The sequence below is a fragment of the Syngnathus scovelli genome, chromosome 6 (genome assembly GCF_024217435.2).
Source record: "Syngnathus scovelli strain Florida chromosome 6, RoL_Ssco_1.2, whole genome shotgun sequence".
Classification (NCBI taxonomy): Eukaryota; Metazoa; Chordata; class Actinopteri; order Syngnathiformes; family Syngnathidae; genus Syngnathus; species Syngnathus scovelli.
The window spans coordinates 15,484,845-15,509,050 of record NC_090852.1 but is presented as its reverse complement, the minus strand read 5'-3'; the positions used below and the strand labels follow the sequence as shown (position 1 = coordinate 15,509,050).

General features: G+C 44.6%; 2 protein-coding genes across 8 annotated transcripts in view; one reads left to right on the top strand and one right to left on the bottom strand.

The window, feature by feature from the left end:
- lingo1a (leucine rich repeat and Ig domain containing 1a) overlaps nt 1-24,206 on the bottom strand; it is a 162,040-nt gene that overhangs the window by 97,813 nt on the left and 40,021 nt on the right. The window lies entirely within an intron of this gene.
- The window catches only part of cspg4 (chondroitin sulfate proteoglycan 4), a 37,719-nt gene continuing 34,479 nt past the window's right edge, over nt 20,967-24,206 (top strand). Inside the window, exon 1 of the mRNA XM_049722557.1 lies at nt 20,967-21,130. Within this exon, the coding sequence (XP_049578514.1) occupies nt 21,058-21,130 (73 nt within the window). The 5' untranslated portion in view covers nt 20,967-21,057. The remainder of the gene's footprint in view (nt 21,131-24,206) is intronic.

Here is a 24,206-nt window from a genome sequence, read left to right as displayed (position 1 = left end):
CTCCACCCCTCCCCTGGGCGATCACCTGGATGCAGAGCTTTAGATCGACAAGGGGGGGGGGGGGGGGGGGGGGGGGGGGGGGTGTCGAGGGAAGAAGCTGTTTTCACTGTTTATCTGAGTGCTTGAAAAAAGACAGTGGGGGAAAACATTACAGCCCAATGAGGCCCCCTGGTGTCAGGCATGGGTACTTCACACTCTTTTCTTTTTTCAAATAATCAACTCCACCACTGATTTAACCCTTACAAGCCTGAGCAGCCTCATAAATTTGGTCCATCAAATTACAAGCTAGAGATCTTTTCAAAATCTACTGAGGGCCTGTCTAACGTCAATAAATGGATGATTAATGCTTCATGTTTGGAGAGAAAAGAAAAATTGTATTTTTGCGGTTATTGCAGCTGCACATCATGCCTGTGTCGAGTCACGTTAAGATTCCCTCGAGACCTTACAAAGGCCAACGTTTCAGTTAGCTGTGCAAATGCACGGACAACATACACACACTTTTGGAGACCATCTTAAGCTCCCTTGTGAAAATTGTGCAGAAGAAATGAATCGTCATTTATTTACATTAACATTTCACCGAAGCAAAAAAAGCGTTCTTTTGAAAAAGGAGAAAGGGAATCATTTTTCTGCTACCTTCTTATAAGCAGGTAGCTAAAGTGCAACCAAGCGAGGCCCCATCTACAAGTAATATCGAGGCGTGATGTTTCCCAGATGCTAGTTAACGGCTCCTGTGAAGCACGCGAAGAGCTCACGTGTCTGGCTGGCGGCGGCGCCGAGAGGTGAGCGGGAGAGTGTCGTTATCACACCCCGTGGTGCTAATGGGAGGCCGCGAGAGCCTGCTGGTCCAATCGTCATCGTGCGTGACATCAGGGCACCTCACTTGACCGCAGTCGGGCTAGCAATGATGATTAGATTGTTGAAGATGTTTACATCAGACCAGAAAGATCTATCAAACGAGAAGCGGATTTTGTTTGCGTCTAAGCGATGATGATCAGCTGATCAATAATTTTCCGTTTGTGCGAGTGAAGTTGAAATTTCAGCACGTGTCGATGTTTGACGATTGTGCAACTTTAAATTTTATGATCAATTGGTGGATATTTTTAACTTTAAACCTGTTCATGGAGATTGCGCTTTATAATTTGGTGCGTTACGATACGGAAAAATACGTTAAATTTGAGCGGGAATTGGAATCAACCAAACTGAGGACGATTGTAAAAGTGGCCGTTAACGTCAAAGGAGACGAAGACAGATGCTATTCGCGAATTTTATTTATTTATTTATTTATTTATGTATTTATTTGTTTATTTAATATTTGTTTCGAATATTTTAACTATTCTCTGAACAGTTACAAATGTTTTATTGATGGTGACAGCTTGAAATATAAATAAACACTGCACGTCCTTTTTTTTTTTGTCTACAAAAGGATTTGTGTCATTTTTGGCATTTTTCAGCCTCTACACAATCTTCAAGTCAGCTCATAAAAGACTAGTGAGAAGCCCCCCGCGGGATCGTGGGGAGTCGTCGTCTTCTTGATTAAAATCGGACCTGACTCACGACTAAGCAAAACATCTCATATCTGCTCCGGCCAAAGCAGACACAATAAAAACAAAATGGCTGTTAGGCAAAGAGGATTTTATTACCGCAGCAACTTTATATTGTGTTCTGCACACTTTTGATGATTCTGTCATCACAATATTACTGGTAGGAAGAATAAAAATGTACCTGCAGTATATTGGGAGTAAATTTGACGACATAATACTAGCACAATATCGATGCTAGTTTCAATTAGCCTATCACTTTTCGCGTAGTGCGTTAACATCAAGCTAGCGGTCTTTCGTAAGATATGCGTTAGCATTAAGCTAGCAGTCGTTTGTAAGATAACGTTTATTTTCTTTGTTTTGATGTAACCCGTTCAAGTCTAAAGGTTTAAAGTCTACAGTTTAGAATTATTGGTCTATTTGCTAAAGGACCAAAAGACAATTATTGACGTTCAAGAAATGCAAGACGTTAACAGCAAATGTCAGTGCGACTTTGAAACGATTCTACTGATTGGAGTATTGCGCGTAAGGTGGTATTTTCTACAAAAGCTCAATATTATTATTATTATAATATCAGTGCGTGTGTGGCGGTGGCCAGATTCATGAGTCAGGACTGCCCGCAGAGCAGCTGCAGGCCGGCGGCTAATTACTTGCACTTTTCCTTCTCCAAATATATGGCATTAGATCAATTATGAACAAGCTCAGCTGGCTGCCATGTTCACACATTTCTGGCAGCGGAGGACCTTTTCTCCTTGGAAGCACTCCAGTGGACCAAGATCAGCATGACCGTCCAGCACCTTGCTTCCAAAACCCTCACAACTTTATTAGCAAAAAGTAGATTCATCATGATGGCATCACAGCTTGGTCTAAAATGCTACACCATTTATCATTTTTATGATTTTCTATTGTCTCTAGGCTGAATGGCTTTGCACTCTCTCAAATGGTGAAAGATCATTTTTGTTAACTTAATAAACAGTCTTAATGAGTCAAAGTAATAAATGAGGTCATGAGGAGCTCACGCACTAAATACTAGCTTGCGAGCCTTTATGCTTGGGTTGCATAACGGGACTGCGCTAATTCTTTGTCGCGCACTGTAGAAATGTAAAAATATCAAATAAGCCACTGATGACTACGGTGGAACTAAAGCGAGCGCACGCACCAGTTATGTAACGCTTCTCTGCTCCAGGACGTTTTCTATTAATCGTTTGTAAATGACACTTTTACAAATGATTTACACTCAACCTGGGAACAGATCTATTAATTATATTTCTGTTATGTTCAATGTTTGCCCTTCTAAACGTCGGGGCGCGTACGGAATATTACAAGTAAACCAACGCGCAGCCTCTGTGAAGCTCCCGAGGCCACTCGCCCACCAAGGTGACGAGACCGCCGAGACTCAGCGACTGACGCAAAGTGTTAAAAGATGAGATTGTGACGTCTGCTCGGCCCAAACACTCCAACACGCCGCGTTGATGAGCAAATGTCATCGCACCTCATGGATTCACCCAGTCTCATCTTCTCATCTCCAACGTGACAGCAACATCTTTTTTTTCTTTCATGTGCGCAGTCGGTCGGTCAACCTTTGAGCCACTGAGAGTCACTCGGTGGCGGTGGTTGATTCAATTAGAAAGTCGTGAGTCAATAATACTGTAAACGGTGACTAGTCAGTCAGCAAGTCAGTCTAATCTAGTTAATTTGACACTCACTTTACTTCAATAGTTATTCAGTTCTCCAGCCAGCCAGTCAACTCCAGTAGTCATATCATTTGTTAGTTTAATAAAAATGGTGTGTTGAATTTCCTTTTGTCATGAAATAAAATCCGGATATGGTTTATAGGTAGGCGACTACTCTGCTCAAAAAATTATTTAAATTATATTCATTATTCAATATAATTATTTCCAAACGCAACCACTTGACGAAAACTACTGGTAATAAAATTGAGTAAAATTGAGGATAAAGCCTTTTGCATGAAGAATAGTTAGTCAGTCGGTCGGTCGGTTGGTTGGCCGGTTAGTTAGTTAGTTCCCTCCTGCTAATAAATTCGTCATTGTGACACAACTTCATCATGCTGTTATCACGTTAGATGTGTAAGAAGACCCCACTTTCTCACCGTGAGAGGCCTACGTTTTTTGCCTGCCGCACTCGAGATCTTGCGCTTTAGCCTGTCTTTCTGTCGCTCTCTCGCTAATCCTTTCATTTCCTCCCACGCTGGTGGCAGAAAAGGGGGCGATGCGATGAGACGACAGAGGACAGCAACATGAGGGAGGTGACGAATGATGTCACAAGTTGTGAGGGAGGCAAAGGGAAGAATCCAGGAGGCGTGAGGAGTGTGGGAATGTGCAAAAGAAAATACGTGTGGCCGTATGAGAGTGATGACAAAAGAGGACACGGGGGAGGAAGGATGGCATGTCCGTTCTCAAGGAACGCCACAAATCCTTTGTCACCATGTTCTTAACAACGAGCACCGGGTCACTTTTGAAGTTACCCTTCTTGCTCTTCCTTCAAACAGTCGAGAGGGCCATTCTGGAACTTGTATATCTTTACGTTATGTCCTCTACATAAACTCTGCCTTGGCGGATTTTATCATGAAGTTAACAGATCGACTCCCAGCCCAGTTAAAAGTGAAACTTTGACGTCTATAGCCGCCAATGGCAGCGAATGAGTCAAGATGGGAGAGTGATGACAGGAACGCCAAATCCAGGAAAGTGTGTCGTAATACTTTGACTTTGTCGGACAATTACATTTGAAGATGGAACGGAATGCGTCGGCGCGTTCATTTGATTAAATAAAGTGTGAGATGGAAAGATTGAGAGCGGAGGAACAATTTCATTCCACCGCCACGATGCCACGTTACCCAGATCAACTGAATCAACGTATTGGCTGAATTATTATTATGGGGGTGGCAGGGGGGGGGTCTTTCTATATTTCAGTTTTTATCCTGAGAAAAAAAAAAAGCCACTGATGCTTAAACGGGGGCAGCAGAGAAAATAGAAAATTGCTCATGAAAATGAAGGAAATGGCGTGAATAGAAAAATCCGTCTCGAAGCCTTTACAATCACGAATGGAGGCCAAAAAGTAGGTCGAAAAAGTGACGGGGGCGCAGTTAAAGAGAGCCCAAAACGATCCATTCTGTCAGACAGATTGCAGGGAGGAGGTAAAAAGGAGAAATGGACATCTCCATCTCGGAGATGCGGCGTTGTCGCCGGCCGTCTTTCGCTCCAGCGTGCAGCCAATTGGCGGGGAGGCCACAATTGTAGTTATGTGCTCCCTCCTCCGAAATCCACTTTTGAGGCTGAATGTCAGTTATTTGTAGGAAAATAAAGACTCTTTGTGAACTGCTCACATGGTACATTTGACGACACGTAGCATTGAAGCAAGCGTTTGGCGGAGCGGGCGGGAGGGCAAAGCGGCGAGCAGCTGCCGACCCGGCAGGTGGAAGGCGCCAGACAAACGGAACACTCCGGCGCTGACGTCTGTGAAGCGTTTCAATCTATGATGGATCTGCTCATTTGCAAATCATGATGGGTGACGCCATAGCGTGCGTGTTTCTTACGCAAACGTGCCTTGGCAGAAAAGGCAGCCACCGCACTGGCACGTTGATTATTGAGATTCAGCTATTGGAAGAGGCCGATTACGTAATCATGTCTCACAATAATAACAAATAAGGTGTAAATGTCACTCTCAATACATACAATATATTCCTATAAATCGCAATATCCCATTCCTGAATAGGCCCATGCAGGAGTTCCTTGGCGAGATTATTATATTGATAAAAAAAGTTAATTGGTTAGCTGGCTAACTGGCTAGCTGGGTAGCTATGTCAGTACCCAGACAGACCTAGCTGTCAGGAAAGATGAAAAATACAAAGAGAAAAACAGAACAGTCGCTCATCAGGCGGCGGCGGTGCTGGTTTTCTACCTGTGCAAAAATTAACGCGTGTCAAATTTGGAGTGAAAACAAACGCCACCGCAAGCTAGCATAACATTAGCATAAGATATCGGCTGCATATCAGACACAGTCCTGACCAAATACGCTTAAGACAATGACAACACGGAAGGATCCGCCGCTACTTCTTGTTTCATTGGCGCGGCATGTCGTAAACCTCCGCCCAATCTCAGCCACACAGCCGCAACATTCACCTCCAGTCTGGTTTGTTGCGTGTCGCACCTGAACTACAGCGGTTACCACCTAAAAGCCGCAGTACAATCGCTGCATGACACAGATTGCCGCAGTGTGCAGCATTCACATACCAAAAAAAGGACTTGGCCCTAATGCACTTTCCTTGTCCTTTCACACCAAGCGCTAAATATCACTTTACCCGAGGAAAAAGAAAAAAAAAAAAAAGCCCTTTGACTCCTTTCTTAATGGATTTCTGCTGTGAGACTTCCAAGCTTTACCTGCACTCACGTGTGCTAATATTTGCCATGTCCGCGCCTCTTAATGAGATTTCAAACGATTACCACGCCTTTTCTTTACTTTGTCTCAATATCCCCGATTTCGTCGGACGATTTGGCTGATGCGATTTGGAAAAACGCCGCCCGTCCTCCGCAATTTTTCGGCCCGCGGAAAGCTGTCTTCTTTCTATCTTATTGGTGTCAGCACTAGCTGGAAGGCGCTGAGATGCATCAAAAAAGCTCAGGGACTCATTACCAATTCCCTCTTCCAGAGAGGGATTAAATATTATTTATGATGCCGGGTGGTGGGGGGGTGGACTTAAGTTCACTTCAATTGCTTTTGCCCCTGTTGTCGATCGAAATGACGCGCTCGCGGGCATCCGAGTCGTTATTTGAGAGCCGAACGTATCTGAAAGGCTCCGTTTTGCCGCAGGATACCTGTAAGAAGCTGGAGCGTCCAAATTAGGCTGAATGCACCAGGGGACTGAGAAATTGATATTGACTGACAAGTGCAATTAGAATCCGTCTTCACGTTCTCCGCAGCCGGTAACAATTGGCAACGTGACCGCTGATTAGTATTGATATGTGGTTTAGTTACCGGTCGATGAAAAGGAAGACAGTCCATAAGACTTATTTTATAATTATTTGCATTACGAAGGCAGGGGACTGATTTTTAGCATCTTAATCTGGTTTTAAATCGGGAAAGGATCGGCAACTTTGTGCTTGCTGTTTTTAAACTGTGCGGCATTTAAAAAAAAAAAAAAACAGACTGACCGAGCCATCAGGACGGATGAAAAATACAAGAAAAACAGAACGGTCGAAATCGAAGAAGCTAGCATAACTCTTAGCATATCTGACAACCAGATTTTGGTTTGGAAGTCATTAGACTTGTAAGTCATTACACAAACACAACACAAGCTAGTTTATTGTCGATTGATCATTTGGCGTCGTTAGTGCCAGTAGGTTGGTCTCTGCGAGCCCGCGTAAGCTAGTTTTGGCTTGTTGTAGCCGCTAACTAGCATTTGTGTGTTTTGCTATTTGTACCATACAATAAACAGCTGAAAGAAAGTAAATTTGAGATTGTGAGTCTTATTTTGGGTTCAAAACAAAAAGCAAACAGACCTACCGAGTCACAGCTGGAAAAACTAAATTAGGGTCTTCGAAGATGATAAAAAAATCTGTATCTTTGAGCTGCATAAATTCCCCAACAGTGATCAAAGGAATATTTTGATGACGCTCATATTTTGAAGGTAAAGAGTTGAGAGACAAGGTTAAACACAGAGGTGCCCTTCAGCGAAGCCAAGCAGCCTCCTCGGAGATGTAATCTGATTACATCTCAGCATTTGTGTGATGTTTGCATCCTTGAGTAAAGGTTATTTCATTAGTAATCCTTTGTGGAGAAAGATCAACTGCTATCGCTCTTTAGCATCACCGGTTTGGCGGATCCGCATTCCGTCGGGATTCTGACATCAAGGCCGATTTTTTTGATGTCGCGCGAGGTGCGGCAATATCGCCGCGGACCTTCCATTTCCCGCCATCTGTCTGCGCTCATCAATGCGTGCTGGGGTGAGGACGTGCTGGGAGGGGGAAACGTCTCAGTATAAACTAGCCTTAAAAATAGAATATAAAAAAATCCTGGCTCCACTAAAAGGCATCGCTGCGGCGAGGCTGAGCAGCGTTTTATCAAAGGTGTCGGCTCGCCGCTTGACACACAACGTCGGTTTTCTGACGGGATTATATTCCCGTCTGACAAATCTTGGAATTTAAAGCCAAGCTGCTGCCAAACGGCAGATATTTAGTGGAAGGCAGTTGTTCCATTGTTGGGAGAAAAAATTCCACCCGTCCTCCAGTCGATTTTTGTATCATGTACAAAAAGTTGCGAATGACAAGCACATTTTTTTACTTTGCTAATTTTGAAGTATTCAGTCATTCACTCAACATAAGCCACTGAAGTGAACACTATTGTGTAAAATGAAAAGAAAACATCATTGCTATTAATTTTTATTCACTCTTAGTTTAAGGTATATGTCTCCCTGAGGAATAAAATCTCCATCCCAGTGGTGGGGGGGGGGGGGGTGACTCGTATGCACTGACGCGTGGCCATAATGAGATGCCGAAGCGATGGTGGCGCATTGAAAAGATAACACTTTCATTAAGCTTAAATAAATCAATTTAGGAAGGCAAAATTAAAATTATTCAACTATGAACGATCGGAGGCACTGGCGTATTAGCAATCTGTAATTAAAGTGAAATGTAAAAGCAGTTAGTCACACTTCATTAAAGAGAAGAAACATCACATGCAACGCGGGCTCGCCAAGGCTGCACTTCAACATTTGTTTGGGTTTTGTTTTTTACTGTGGGCGCCATTTTTACATCTTCAAGTGCTATTTTTTTTTTTTTAATCAATGACCACCAAATAGAACCTGCTCAAGTTACGTCACGATTTGAAGGACGGATTTGCCTTCATTTAAAACAGAAACGACGGGCACAAGCACGGTAAGATACGAGGCCGGCAAAAATGACAGAGGCAACGACTCGTTCTTCAGAAACGCCTGACGTGTCTCAGCCGCGAGTATCGCTCGGATCTCCATGACGAATCGCTCCACAAATCTCTTCACCTCGCAGACAAAGCAGCCGAGTCGCCGGTCCCTGAAAAACATCCATCGTCGCAACACGTGATGGACTTGGGTGGCTCGGCGGGGTTACTTCAATGATTTATGAGGAGCATCTTGAGTAACATGCGTGTATTAAAAATGCACACGCAGGCGACTTTTCTCCTGGCATGCGATGGTCTGATGGGGTTCAAATTGCGGATGCGAGTGGAACTCATTCCTCGGAGCTGAAACGTCTCCTACGAGCAAGACGACTTGACTACCTTGACCTATTTTACTTCCACTGTTTGAAAATAAAATCACTGTTGATTGTAAGCTAATTTTATATAGCCACCGCCGCTAATTAGAACAAATACTGTCATACGACCACAACTGACGCGGAATGACTCAACTCAGAGCGGCTAACGGTTTAGCCCGTTAGCAGGGATTCAACCGCTTAACGCACTAAATAGCCGTTAGCAGCAGCCGCTACGCAGAGCTCCGAAATTGATGTCAATCAATGCATGCAGTAGCACGGCTCTAAATGTCACTTTTGGCTAGACTGAAAGACGAGCAACGTGTGAGCTGCCGGCGCCAAGGTCGACTGATTTAGCAGGCGGCTCGCAGCATCATCAAAGGCCGTCATCCCCCTAGGCGTTGCTTGCTCGGCCGCGCCGCGATCTTACGTATTTGCACTTGATCATTTCCCCCAACGCGAGCTTGTCACCTCGCTGCTCTGCGACACTTAAAACCAACACAGCGCTCGCACCCTCAACGCCGCAGCCCGCCGCTCCACCGGGAAGCAGGGAATTGACCTTCTTGGGCAACCACGAACGTCGCACGCTTCGCCACCTGAAGGCTACGAGGACGCTGCCTGGGCCGATCCCCTAAATGAGGACATGCGGGAAAGCAGCCTCCGGCGTTTTGATAAACTTTTATCTACTCATTTATGCTTATTTAGTGGGAATATAAACACACGGCAATGTTTCAGCAAACGTTTCAGGAGGCTCCGTTAATTGAACCTCCTGAATTTATATTCAATATACATTTCTTACTTCGGCTCATAAACGCCCTTCATGGTATGAGCAAACAGCTTGTTTAAGAAAAGCGGCGTGCAGCAGCCAGGAGGAACTTGCCATCGCTTAAGAAGGTCTCATCTCCGGCATTAATTATTCACAACGCTTCACAGTCTGATCTGTGCTATTAAAATGTTCAATTATGAATGTTTACCGCATGTTTGCATTATTTTGCAACAGCGCAGGCTCCGCCCTCATTACTATTCCGCAGCAGACTGTAAACATGGACGCGCATCGTCCGGAGAGAATTAGGGGTGCGGTGAAAACAAGATTTGTTGAGGAGTTAGCCGCAGCTGTCTAGAGTGTTCAGCATCAGCGAGCTTCACCCGATGGAAACTCCTCGGAGGCCACGCGGTAGCTCTCGCCTGTCTATTTGATACTCTGGTCACTCGGTTCGTCCCGTCCGGACCGTCGCGAGGTTCGGGCTTTGAAGGAAAAAAAAAAAAAAACAACAGGTGTTGACACTTTTATGCTTTCTTGTGAGTCCACGTGTCAAAATAAATCACGACGGGACGTTCGTGGACGTACACGTTTGACAACACGGCGGTGAAGCGTGTGTCGTACGGTTTGACCCTGGAAAAGGAGCTGATGGATCGCCGGTCGAATGGATTAATGCCAGACTGCATTCCACCGGGCCGGCCGGCCAAAAAGACACTTCCAATAAATTCAGCGGCCATTACCCCGCATCCGAGTGATGGATGGCGGTCGTCAGTCGGTTTCTTCCCGTGTCACCTCTGAACAGGTAAAAAGCCGCCTCGCCTTCTCCTTTGACACGTCGGAGCCAAGTTGAAACGAGGCCTTGTCGAAAAAGGTCAGCCAATACTCAGTAGAACCTCCAAAGTCATGAGATAACTTCAAAGTTGTTGGAAATCTGATATCCGGAATCAGGCCTCTTCCATATGCGGCTAAAATTATAACTGTAATATATATTTGAATGCATATCTACTCGGTGAATGCCCGGCAGCTACCAAGGACAACAAGCAGTCATGGGCACTGAACTTGCAATTTCAACTCATTCTTATGAGGAACGCAAGCAGCAGAAGGTATGAAAAGCAGCATTTCACAAGGTGAGTGTGAAGCTTCCAGCATGACAACTAAGAGCCAAGCTTTGAGGGTCTCTAATTAATCAGAGCAGTCTCCAGATGAGCATCAAAGACCCGAGCACGTTCCACTTACTTCTCTGCTTGCTCAGCGCACACCATAAGACGAGTGGACCGGAGCCGGCATGACCTGAGGTGTCTCAAAGTCACTGACTGCAAATATAATGAAAAAATCTGTCCTCTCCTTCTACTGTCGAATGAGAGGACAGATTTTTTCATTATATTTGCAGTCAGTGACTTTAGACTCGAGATCATCGGTGCCAAACTCAAGGTCCAGGGGCTAGATACGGCCCGCCACATCATTTTAGGTGGACCGCGAAGACATATTGTCTTCACGTCAAAAAATCGAGATATTGCTAGCAATCTTTTGAAAACATTTGATTTTTTTTTACTAGTCTCTGATTTCAAACTAGTTATTAATCACTTATTTGTAACTTGACTTGTAATATTCTGGATTTACTTGAAAAGAAACACAACTAGGAAGTGAAAGCACTTGCCCTAAATGACTTGATTCTTGTGTGTGATTTAAATTCATTAGAATAAACTAAGATCAGGCGCTAATTCTAACACAGGCTACCAATTCATTCAGGTGTTTACATTCCTCGCTAGGGGCTGCCGTTTTGGTGAGCAACAGAGTTCAAATGAGCTCAGCACTTATCGCATCTATGAACTGAGAAGATTACAAGTATTTTTTTTTTACAGGGTAAGAGGAGGACAGGACCCGCCGTGCCCGGTGATGTCGTCCACAGTTTTACCGCTTGAACTTGACATCTGATCTCATCTAGAAAAAATCTCTCCGGCGTGTATCATGAAACGTGTTTGAGCATCTGTTATGGGCCTCCTTCACGTCCACTCCAAGACATCGAAAAACAGACCTTTCAGCCTGACGACAATAAAAAGCGGCGATAATTCCTACACTAACTTTTTTCTCGGACGTGCGGCGCTCGTGCATTGCGCCACTTCTTCCTCCTCATAACCTGCACAACTTCCATAAATTTGATGATTCATGAAGGAGACGTCTATAAAATATCACCATATATCCTTCTCATTGAATAGCTTCTCATTCAACACTTGGATGCTTTATTAAACATAACATCAGTTTCAATGGCCCCGAGCGGTAAATAAAGACTTTTTTTAATGATTATTTCCTTCTAGGGATTAAAATGAGCCTAATAAATAAATTTTAAAAATCCCATGAAAAATACTCCCATAATCGGGGAATCACCTGCATTCTATTGATCTTGAGAAAGTAGTCTATTTTCCCCAAATGTAATTTTATGGACACTGGCAGGAAATCGATAGCACACACAGGATGTGGTAGCAAATGGGAAAAAAAACATCCATAAAAATGTATTTGTGGCTGCTTCTTCAAAATGACTTTCCAAATAAGTGCAAGTTTGGTTTTTTTCCTCCCTTTTCTCCTTTTTAGTACAAAAAAGCCGCACGCCCAAACAAGCTCAAGTTAATTATTATATTATATCATATTATTATTATATATAATATTATAAAATATTGTTATGCTATATTACATTATATCAAATTTTAAATAGAAAATATTATTGACCGTTCCAACCACCTCGCAAGCAACATTTGGTCTTAAAATACATTGATACGCTGTTTATTCGTAATATCAGTCGAAACGCTCGCAACCAACTGCCGACTGTGTCGTCTCGGATTAAAAATCAATCGGGTGCCCGCTTCCCACACCAACCGAGTCTTGTTTCTGGGAGCTCCTCGACATAAAAAGTTTACGAAGCAAAGGATCTCCCAAGCTGGGTAACAAGGTCCTTAAAGGTGGATGCAGATGGCGCCACTTGTTATGTGGGGGGTTGCGGCATAAATACGGCAGGGCCATCCAATAACGGCGAGTACACGTTGTGCATCATCCACACCTCACAAAACGTCAGCAGGCGGAGCGGCTGCCGTAACCTTGACGATGACGATCGTGGCTATTCAAATGGGGAAGAGCGCCGCCATTTTCGCTGGGCCGGGATTAGAGCGCCTCCGTCGTGGCAACGTTCTCGGGAGAATTGATTGACTCAATTACCCGCGATTGATTATGCGGTAAGCGTCGTTATTTAAAGGGAGGCTAAGGCGCGTATTATCGTCTGGAGTTTATTGCCGCGTCACTTTATGACCACCTCCGAGGAGTTTGTTTCCATTGATATGGATTTGTTGCTTGTGTGCAAGTCGTACTTGGCTAACGTTGTTGACGTAGCACGCTAATGAAAAGCAGCGGTAAGAATTGAAAAAGAACTATTTTAACACGATTATTTGCCAGGCTAGAATCTGTCACGGAAAAGTGTCTTTAAGCAAATTTAACTCTGAGTGACCAAGTCAGCAAAGTTGCTAACTTGAGTTGCTACGTGGGAGTGTCGTTAGGCGCCATCTGGCTCTCGCCAGCGGCAGGAAGGACCATAACGTCGCATTGCACCCGGTGGCCTCATCCGAGGAGTGTTTAAATGCATCTCTCGTCGGCCGCCCTCTTCTGTTTGGGATGCGTTTAACTGCTCGCCCCTCCCCCTCTCTGCTCAGCTACGATGTTTAATTAGATGCATCATCTTTAACGTTGGTAAATATTAAATCTGATAAAAATTGGAATTAGGATTTGTCGTCGTCAAGAGAGAAATGTGGGCTGCGGCGGGGGCCGGGTGGGGGCTAATTAATGGAAAGATCGATGATGGAGGTAATTACACCAGCTTTGATTGTGGTATCTGCTCAAAGTGCGTCGCCGTCTGCATTTTCTTTATGAGCATTGTGTGGTTTCAAGCGGGCAGAAGTTGTTGTGGCGGTGAACAGAATCAATAGCGCTGCTCGTTTACATCGCCGTCTGCCTTGTTAAAGCTCTTGGAAAGTTTCAGACGTGGACAATAAATGTGGCATTCACCCGCCAATCTATTGCGGCAAGTTTGAACAAGTTTCGAAATTAGGCACTAAGGCCCAGCGATGGAGGAAGCGTCCTGCTGAGGCTCGTTCGACTTAACTGTTTTAAAAAAAAAAAAAGGGAATGCAAGTCAATAACTATATTGGCAACAAGAAATTGATATATAAATAATATTGAAAAAATAGCCATATAAATCTATAAATAATAAATAGAATAAAAGAAAATAATAACATCGTAAACCTTTTTCAAGAATACGACTTGTTTTGAAAAAAGCAAAAAAGATCTGACAAGTGAAGTGAGGGCAACGTCTGCTCTTTCTTCAGCTTCTTCACTGGTGCCTTTACGAGCCCCATGGGAGCTAATGTGGCTCCTTATCTGGCTGAGATGAAATGAGGACCGTTGAGCCCTTGGTCCGCCCGAGCGCATGAAAGGAAACATCCGATTATCACAATGGAAAACACTTTCCATGTGTCTGGGTGGCACGTCTGGGATGCGTTTGAATCGAAATACCTCAAGGATCACAGATTCCGATTGCCGGGTCTCATAACACAACATCCGTAGCAGCTTTTGCATTTTTGACAAAAGGCAAAATCCATTTTTGGGATGTTCTGTATTTTGGTAGTTGTCTGGCATTCTGCAGCTCAGACAACAAAGAGCTGCCACATCGTCGCTGACCTTTGGGACGTTCCCATTTTATTGGCTGCTCTTGGCCTGCCCTTTACAGCCGACAGAGGATTATGACTGATTATCTGATTTGACCTTTACAACTCTTTTGCCCCGAGGGTTCGGTAAACCCTTGCAAATGGATCCGGCCCACGCAAGAAACTGGGTAAACGTCTACTTTACGTTTTGCGCTAAATTGATTACTTTGGCCATTTTGGTGGAAGATTTCCACCAAATTTGCTAATTTGGCACAGATTTTCAAATTTCATATACATGCTAACGAATAGTATCAATTATTTATCCTCTATTCATCTGCAGCTTACAAAGTCACAGTAGTTGTGAAACTCTTCTTTCTTTGTGTTTGCATGACTGTGTTGTACCCACACAAAAAAAATGTTGGATTTATTCATTTCAATGTGGAAAATTATTTGAGGTGAGGAATACGTGCTACCAACGTGATTACAATATAAATTCAAATCTCAGTACACCACTCTAGCTACACTGAACTGTCCCCACAATACTTAACATGTTGTTCATTGACACAATCAAAACAGTGCCTTATTATCTCCGCAAAGGACAAATTTGGATCTTTGGACTTTGCAGCCTGTAAGTGTCGGCGTCTATTGGCCAAATGGGAGGAAGTTTGGGGGAGGCTATAAAAGCATGTCAGGCGGTCTCCCATCAAGTTAAGTGCTTCAACTTCTGCCAGGCTGATTGCAAATGAGGCCCCCGCGCGCCGCCCATTAGCTGAGCTGCCACCGGCCGGCCAACCATTTTCCCGGAGGACCAGAACGCCACTGTACGGCTTAAAGCAACAGCGCCCCCATTTGGAGATGGATATTTTGAAGCGCAGTCGTTAAGTTGCAGATCCATTTCATTTGTTGTATGCACTTCAAGCTAACATTCAAATATGTGTAGTAAAAACACTACCTAACAGAAAATGGCCCAAACATTGTGCTAGCAAGTGTCTCAAACCGCCTGGCATAAAGGGACCACGCGGTGAACCCGAGTACTTTCAGTTTCAGTGAGCTGAAATCACTGATCATATTCACACTGCCCGTTTTCAGACAGCCCGTCTTCTTAAATTGGACAACACTGTCCAAACTTAAAACTCCAATAGGTGATGACTAATTAAGGACATTCAAGGCGGTCTTGCTATCAGACAAGATTAAAGTATCGTCCTAAAACTGTTGAAGGAACTAAAATCCCACAGAGGTCAGACGGTGGATGAGAACCTTTCTAGGAAAGGTTATTTTGTTTCATGAAGTTGAAAGACTCAGATACAGTTTCTTGAGACTTGAGTAGAATTGTCAGTGGAATAAAGCACGAGTTATTTTCCCCAGAAAATCTCAACTGTCTCTCTTCTCGCTCTCAATCGTCTTCTGGCTTCTTCCGACTGCTCCTTTTTATTTCGCCACCTTGCAACACTTCACCTCGGGGCTTTAGAGGCCATTGTGAAAGACTGGCCCGAGTCCCGAACCCCCAGAGGAGGCTCAAGGGGGGCTCGGGCTTGACTGATCGCTGGATTTCACCGCAACGGGGATTGTTCGAGAAGCTTTGGCCTTTCCGCCGAGCCTCTCGGATTAAGGACTGCTGGCCCCTGACGCCCAAAAAAAAAAAAAAAAAATGTGTTGCCAAAAGAGAGACGAGCTGCCAAAGTCATCTTTGAAGTGCATCATGCCACGTTGCCGTCCAACTACGGAATCCTGAGCACGTTTTTGCATAACTATCGTCTTTCTCGTCACAGTGTTGACATGAGCAATGTAGGTCGGGAATAACAGAAGTTCTGATTACAGAAGAAGAAACTTTTTGGACATTTCCCTCAGGTCAGCAAGAAAGTCATTGCTGCACTTGACATCAAACAAGCAGCAGACAAATGGGCAGCGTCAAAGTGAAACGTGTGGAAATCCTCGCTTTGGCCAGTCTTCTTGCTTTGGAATCCACAAAGAAGAAACTTGAAAGATATTAAAGGAGGCAGGAAGAAGGAAAGGAAATTCGTAGATTCCTCTTGGGAATACGTCGAAAAGGAAAGTATGCAGAAACTTTGACTGACTTCTTTAGATTTGGACTGAGATTTATCAATCATTTTGATACCCACACAAACACACAACAATCTGAAGCCATCCAGAGGGCACACACTTCTCATTTCACTTCCGTTATTGGTTCTACAGAGTCAGTGAGTGCCACAATTAAAAAGAGCGTGCGAAAAAATGCTCGCCCACGTCAGATCTCTGATTCATTCCGCAAGTATTCACGCGTGAATCAGCATTTCGTTCCCACACATTTGAACTGCGACCTTGCGCTTCTTACTTCTTGACATTTGACCTGCCGTTGGACAGACACTTGTGACGGAAATGATTGTTTATTCAACATTTTGTTTGTTCACACGGGTTTGTCATCACACACACTCATCAGGCTTGGTAAATCAATTTTTTTTTTTTAAATTCCTAAGACGTGAATATCTCTACAAGTGGACGGTCATTTGAGTGCATGTGACCCTCCACCAGGGGGCACTGCTAAATCCTGTTTTGACCTGCTCTGCTCTGGTGAACCGCCTGCTGCAGGCTGCTGCATGCTTTTGGATCACCATTATGAAGTTTACGTGTAACCTTGATTAAGCTGAAACGTACGTTACTGCCGCTCAGTAGGTGGAATTCTTGCCTCAATACAAGCGAGAAGGAACTTTTGGTGAATTCGACAAAATGGTATGTTCAAGGCTATGTGATCTCTTAGAGAACATGCTTTGAAAATAACTATATTTAAACTGTTCCATTAAAAAAAATCATTATAAATCACGTGGTACTCAAAGTTATATAAACAACTAGTAGGCTACCTCATTTCAAAGGCAAACAAAATACACATTAGCATTGTTTTACGGAACGCTATATGCTAATACGACAGTGTTATCTCAGAGCGTGCTTTGAAACTAACTACATTTTTTTAAACTGTTCCATTAAAAAAATCATTTCATAACTTACGAGTTATTCAAAGTCAGGCTAATATATAAACAACCTCATGTGAAAGGCAAACAAAATACACATTAGCATGGTTTTACGGAACGCTATATGCTAATACAATTGTTTGTTATTTTACGGCACAGTTGATTTTCAGCGATATCTAACACACGATCACATATTTGTTGTTATCTTTTGGACGCATCGTTGCCTATATGTGATCGAATTTCAAAACAAATGGACAGAGAGTGTGTCTGACAGCAGCCCATTTGTTTGCAAATGAAGCTTTCGCCGTCTCGGAATGCACTAAAAGCTCCGCCGTGTTTTCTCAATTCGCAAATATGTCAACGCTGCTGACTGAAAAGCTTGAAACGACAATTATCGTCACAGTGGAAAAGAAACGTGCATCTTTTTACAGTGTCTCGAAAAGCCAATTAAGTCGACATGGCAGTCATAAAATAGCCAGCGGAAGCAAAGCGGAAACACACATTCGATGCTCTCAAAAAATGACATCTGTTGTGCTCCGACCGTCCGTCGCCCAGAAAATACAACACAAAGATTGATTTAAAACTTTTCACAATCACTTAAGGAGAGGCAAAAATAATTCATTGATTCCCCTGTCAGTTCTTTCCAGGATTTATCCAGATTTTAAAGGAGACCAATTTTGAAATGTGACGAAATGTGGTTCAAATTACGTCAACTTGGCCATTCCTCCCTCCATCAGCTCTTTGTGTTTTCTTTGGTAGGGGATCTCCCTCAGTCCCTCGAGTGGGAACCAGGTCACCGCCGACGTCTCGTCTGTATTTTTGCTGGGCTGCCGGGACAGACTGGAGGAAGCGTGAACTTTAACCGGCGCAATCATGCTAATGACGAGTCAGCTATAAGTAGAGGCAACAGACGCGGGGGCACGTTGACGGGCGATCAGCGGGAGAAATTACTACCGGTTTCCTCGGCCGCCCGTCGTAGCGTTCTAGCGGGTGGCCCGATGCTCTTTGTTCCCGCTTAATTATCACGGCACTTATTCCCCATCACCGCATGATAATCAAAACAGTACCATGATTATCTGGCTCCATCTCGCGTACTGACAGGAGGAAGAAGAAAAAAAAAGAGGTTGGAATAACACCGACACGAAAGCGGTGGCTTAATCAAGTCGTCAGCTTCGGGGAGCACAGCGGCGGTCGGATAGGATGCGATCTGAGCCGGGGCGCTGAAAGGCGAGCCTAGCAAAGATGCCTCCAGAGGTGATTATTTTGGGCTAACGTCCCCAGTTAACTTCTGCCGGTGTCAATGACATCAGAAGGTCAAGACGTGAGATCTGATAAGTGTACCCCGTGCTCGTTAACTTGGATGGACAGCAAAAGACCACAAAAGACCAAAGTGACTTTGATTTCCATGTTACTGTTTCTATTATTCAGAATGATACAAGACATATTTGATGCTCGAACATCTGTCAAACAACTTGACTCGCAGCTGGAAGCGGATATCGAGTGGCAGTCTACCTCGATACGTTGTCGTGACGTCGTCATGTGGCCTCGCATGCAAAGCTGTGTAAACGTAACAGCGGATGCATCTGTCGGGAGAAATGTGAGGACCCGAGATGAGCCGTGTAGCCGATGAGGTGATGTAAAAAGCCATCCGGCGAGGCAGCGGTGAACTGGGAAATGCGTTCAATATGTTGAGGCCCGAGGACACGTTTAATGTGTTTTGGGGTGGGGGGACACGCTGAATGCAAACAATTCCCCATTTGGATCAAAGACTCCACAGGAATCCCGTCGTACATTATTAGCGCGCTTTAATGAAACACTTGGAGCTAAATTAAATCACTTTGAGGGACTGACGCTCGCATCGGAGGACCCAGCGGTGACGTGAACGGCGTACTATTTGCAGTGGGTAAAGATTCCGGGGTGAATTATGTCTCTCTGGGAGGCGGGAGCATGTCATCGTGGTCGCAGGCTCGGGTGGGAGTGATTTAACGTGCGGCTCGTGCCATGCTGAAATAATCAAGGAGCTTGTTGTCGGAGGAGATTGTCTGCCATAAATAGTGTTGGGTTACAACCGCCATGTGTCGTTCAGCGGGTCGTCTTACAGCCGCAATCGCTCCGAGGAAGCTGGCATGTCATTGCGCCTTAGCAGCTTTTTCGGCAGTGGGTCGCTGTCCCATATTAAAGACAATTTAGGCACTGATATTTTCCAAATCTGGACCATTACGGATACATTGCAAAACAATGCAGTTTGAGTACAAGAGTACATGCTAGTACACGATAACGGTCTTGGCTACTATGGTAAATGTCGAAGAAAAAAATGGGTTAAAAAATTGTTTACAATAAAAAAAATCAAATATCTATGTGAACAATTTAATTTTATTATTATTGTAAATATTGTAAAATGATCCAAAACAATGCTACTGATAGTTTTTGCTCACCAGTACATGCTAACTGTCTTCAATGCACTGCTATTAGCTTGATGACGCCATTTCGCTAAGTTCACGCTTTTTTTTTTCTGTTCTTCTAGATGACTTAAAAGGTTTTAGTAACAGGGTGGCATAAATCTTGAGAGATCCATTTATAAAAACATGCATTAGGATAATTCAAGTCTAAATTGTCTGATGATGCTAATCTGTGTTTACCAAAATGTAGATAAGGTTCATTTGAAACCCAAAATGACCTTTGATGTTAACAAAACCATGCACAGGATATACACATGAATTAGGCCACTTATTTATGACACTAAAGATTAAGTAAACTTTCCATGGCTTCATCTGGATTCCAAAATGATGCTAATTCGACTGTTCTGTTCAAAATAAAGTTATTTATTGTTCTAAAAGGTTTTCCACACCGCTAGAATATTCTAATTATATTCCCACTTCCCTTGTCAGTGAGAATAATTTGCCAAGTGGTTGACCGTGAGATGGGAAAGGCTCTCGACTCTACGAGCGAACAGGAAGTTTAATCTTAGCATCCGAGCAGAAAGTACTAATCCTTGTCAGGAGAGCGCGCACGGTCATTACAAGGAAGGTGGCGTACCAACATTCGATTTAAGAGCGTTGTTTATAACGGGGGGGGAAAGTTTGCTGGGTCTGTAACGGCGAGATGTGAAGCCAGGAGCTCTAAAGCCAAGCCTAATTAGCTCAGGGAGCAGGTTAGTAGAACAAAAACATAAAGAAGCCGACATTGATCAAGGGAGAAGCAACGAGAGAGCTTGGCAACTCGATTGGTCTTTAATTAAAAGCAAAAAGGTTTTTTTCTTCGCAGAAAGCAGGCGGCGCTCCCGGCAGGCCACTTCAATTACCCGGCAAAGACAAAAAGGAGGGAAGGTGCAACTGTGTGGTCCCAATACTATTATTTGTTGCTCCACTGTTGAACGTTTCTACGGTCAATTGATCGATCCGTAGCGGTAGAGAATGGTCACTCCCCGGAATGTGACGAAAGACAAAAGCCGTGTTGTGTGAAAATGTGTATGTGGAGAGTTTGTGGAAAACATTGCTCTCATAACATTCTTGGAGATTCCTATTTTCTTTATTTCCCACGGGAACAATCGAATCGGAATCCAAACAAATTTGTCACAAGTGTGTCTCAAAAGTGAAGAGGCGAAAGAAAGCGAGACAGGAAACCATTCTTCAGCCTCGGAACATGTGTGCAAGTGTGTTTGAAAGCTCTGCAATGGGGAGGAGGGTGTCAAGGAGGGCGTCTCTCTCCTGGTCCCTCCCCGGCCCGGCCCGACCCGGCCCGCCCGGCCCAGCCCAGCCCCTTCACAGTATCCAGTAGTAGGTCCTCAAAGTAGAAAGTCATTCAGGCCCCGGTGAATGGAGTGTGTCTAAGCAGAGACGCTGGGAGGACTTAACTGGCAGCACGAAAAATATGAGAGCCTTGCAATGTGCCCTGGTGGGCGCCGTCCTGACCCTGCTGATCTTCACTGACCTCAGCCATGAAGGTATGGACCACTGCTAATTACTCTGCTTGCCCCTTCCTCCACTTTCCTCCATCTGCATCTGTTCCACGTTGGCAAGGACCCCCCCCACCCCCCTTCCCCTCCTTCATGGTGTTTGAATTTAAGATTTGATCTGAACTTCCTTCTGTGGTCTTATTCCCAAGCCTGATTCATTGCTCAGCGTTTGGATGCAATTCAAGCGTGCGTCTGGTCCGGCGTTTGAGGTCTGTTTCCCATCCAGGCCATTTGTGCACATACAAGGTCTGCCGAGAGTGTTTGCATTGCGGTTCTGTTGTCGGAGGTCAGCGGCGAGCGAGGCGGCTGCGAGGTGAAAAGATGAAGAAGGCAAAGAATCGCTCTTTCATGGGGAGCGTGAACACCCCGAGGGACGTTTTTTTTTTCTGAGTATCCATGCAGAGGTGGCGGAGGGGTGGAGAGGGGGTGAAAGTGAGAGTGCGGTGTGAGTTTTTTAACGGGGAGGCGGGGGTCCATACAATGGCTCCACAGTGCACAGGCACAAGTCAACCTCAGTACCTTTGCTCAATGTGACTTCCTCCGCAGGGCGAGTACACTTTGTGCACGATGCACGGCGGGAACAAACTATACATATACGCTGATTTTTTTTTTTTTTAATCATCCAAGAATATCTTCAGCTATGAGAATGTTGTTAGAAAATTTTCCGCTTTTAAAAACGGTTTACCCTCAGCAAATACGTCACAGTGCGGCCATCATAAAGCTTTTGCAGCCAATTTTTTGATGAAGTCAAACGTGGGAGTTTTGTGCTGACGTAGCTTATTTAACATCAAATCGTCCGTTGTAGAAAAGTTCATTTCGATCACTGAGGGACGCTGAAACGCGTATCATCAAAACCAACTAAAGAATATCGCTAAAACGACACATTCCTGACCCACGAAGGCCACCGTACTTCTAGTTTGTAGTCGGCAAAGCCAATCCAAATTCCATTGGCTTCGCATATTTGTATGTGTCGGTAGTGCAAATGTTAGCGTTAGCGGCTAAAAAAAAATGTGACAGTTGAAATGCTGTCAGCGGCTAAAGACTATATTTAGCGGATGTCAGAATTGGCAGGATGAGCGGCGGGCTAGGAGCGCCGTCTGTCAGTCCCCTGAGTGCCGCACCGCAAATTGCAGTGCGCAATTACGCTAGGAGCGAAGCGCTCCACGAGTGTGAAGTCAAGTATTTGCAAACAGCGTCGCTTTGTCCGGGAATAAAAGCTGGAAGCAATCTGTTAGCGACCTCATGTTTGCTCCTTTGCAATGGATGAGAGCCTGACGAAGGACTTCCTCCTCATCGGCAGAGATGGTCTTCTGGCCCCCCGATTCCTTCCGAACAGCTAATGTCAGCCTGATGTAGCGTCGTCCCTGATTAGATTTAACCTTTGCTTGACAAAATCTCCGCCACCGGCTGTCAGTACGGGGGCTGAGAAGGTTCCATCGCCCGCCGATGTGTTTACGTCTTCAAATGTCAGAGGCCGGGTAGCGCATGTTGCCAGCATGCCAAGAAGTGAGCAATGGTCAAGCTGCATCTGTTTGGAGCCTCTCGCTTCAATCACAAGCAGATTTAGAGCTTGGGGTAAAAAAAAAATGTGAACAGAAGCCCAGAGAGTGGTGTAATAACATTTTCCGTTCATTTTCTGCAGCACTGCAACCCACAACTTTTTCCACAGTTTTATGTCCTCGCGTTACTCCCTCTGAGGACGATGGACAGAGAAGCAGTGGCTCAGCAAAAGCGAGCCTAAAAATGCCCATGTTGTTTCCCATCTGCGCTTCCCACTATGATCTCACACTCGGAATCGTATTTTACCTGCCGAGGTGGAATATCACCGCATCAATCGAAAGAACAGAAGCAACGACGGCAAAACAGGCATTCCCGGTCTTCTCCCGAGCGAGCGATGCGCAATGTATGGAGTCGGTATCTGAAATTGAACATGACACATCGCGGCGCTCGGCAGCGCGCTGTGCCTTTTGTGACTATTACGACGTTCCTTCAATTTAAGTGCTAACAAGGGTTGCGGAAAAGGAAGGAAGGAAGGAAGGAACTTCAGAAAATGGATCCAGAGTGTGCACGAGCCCTTCCTTGTAGTTGACTAATAAGTCCAATATTTGCTTTGAGATACTGATGAATTGATGTTATTCTTAGGGGCGCACGAGGTGACCCCCTGCTCACCTCATCGTTTAAACAAGGGAGTGGTGGACAAAATCCAAACAGGAAAATTAAGAGAGGCCATATTGGATCTCTTTTCACAGCATTATTTGAAAAAGGAACATCCACAAGAACTATTTTTCAAACGGTTCCCATTCCTTTCTATCCGCTGCTTAAAACCGAATCAATAGTTACTCCCGAAGGGTGTAAGTCACGGTGGGTGATACCTTACTAATTTTATTCAGTGGATCGGATCACATCAGGGGACCTAAAGATAGCCGTCCGACTGTTCGTATCACCAACCTTATGGAGGGCAGCTGTTGGATCGAGATGTGCAATTTTAATTCTGACCTGAAGCAAGCCAGGCTGCAAGGCTTAGTGATCGCACTCCTCCTTTCCAATCATGGAAATGTTCAGCCTTTTGCTTCGTGGAACAGAAATAACTTGTTAAAGCGTCCTTGAACGAGACGCTCGTCACCGCCGCTGCTGCTTAGCTCCGGTTAGCTGCAGCTAGCATCACTGAATTATAACGACAAGCAAGTAAGACGCCATCTTGCCTTAATTAGTCGCCAGGTGACAAATGGATATGCCCCTTTTTCAATCAAATTTGGTTCTGTTAAGAATTTGAATGACAACGGGTGACGACGGAAAGACAGAAAACATCATCTGATGGGAACCTCCGAGGTATGTTATCGCATAATTGAAGACGCAGACGTCCACATTCTAAGCAGATGTTTCTCATTGTACGCACCAAGGTTGTCTCGAAGACCAGCCCCCCTTTTGAAGGCCTCTTTGAGCCCAAAGATGTCTTGTCATTATTTATTTATTTCTTTTATGACCGTCCTTCGCACCCCTCCCCCCCCATTTCCTCAAATTCTTTGCCCTCCCTAGCATGTGTATATACCTTAAGCCTCAGTGT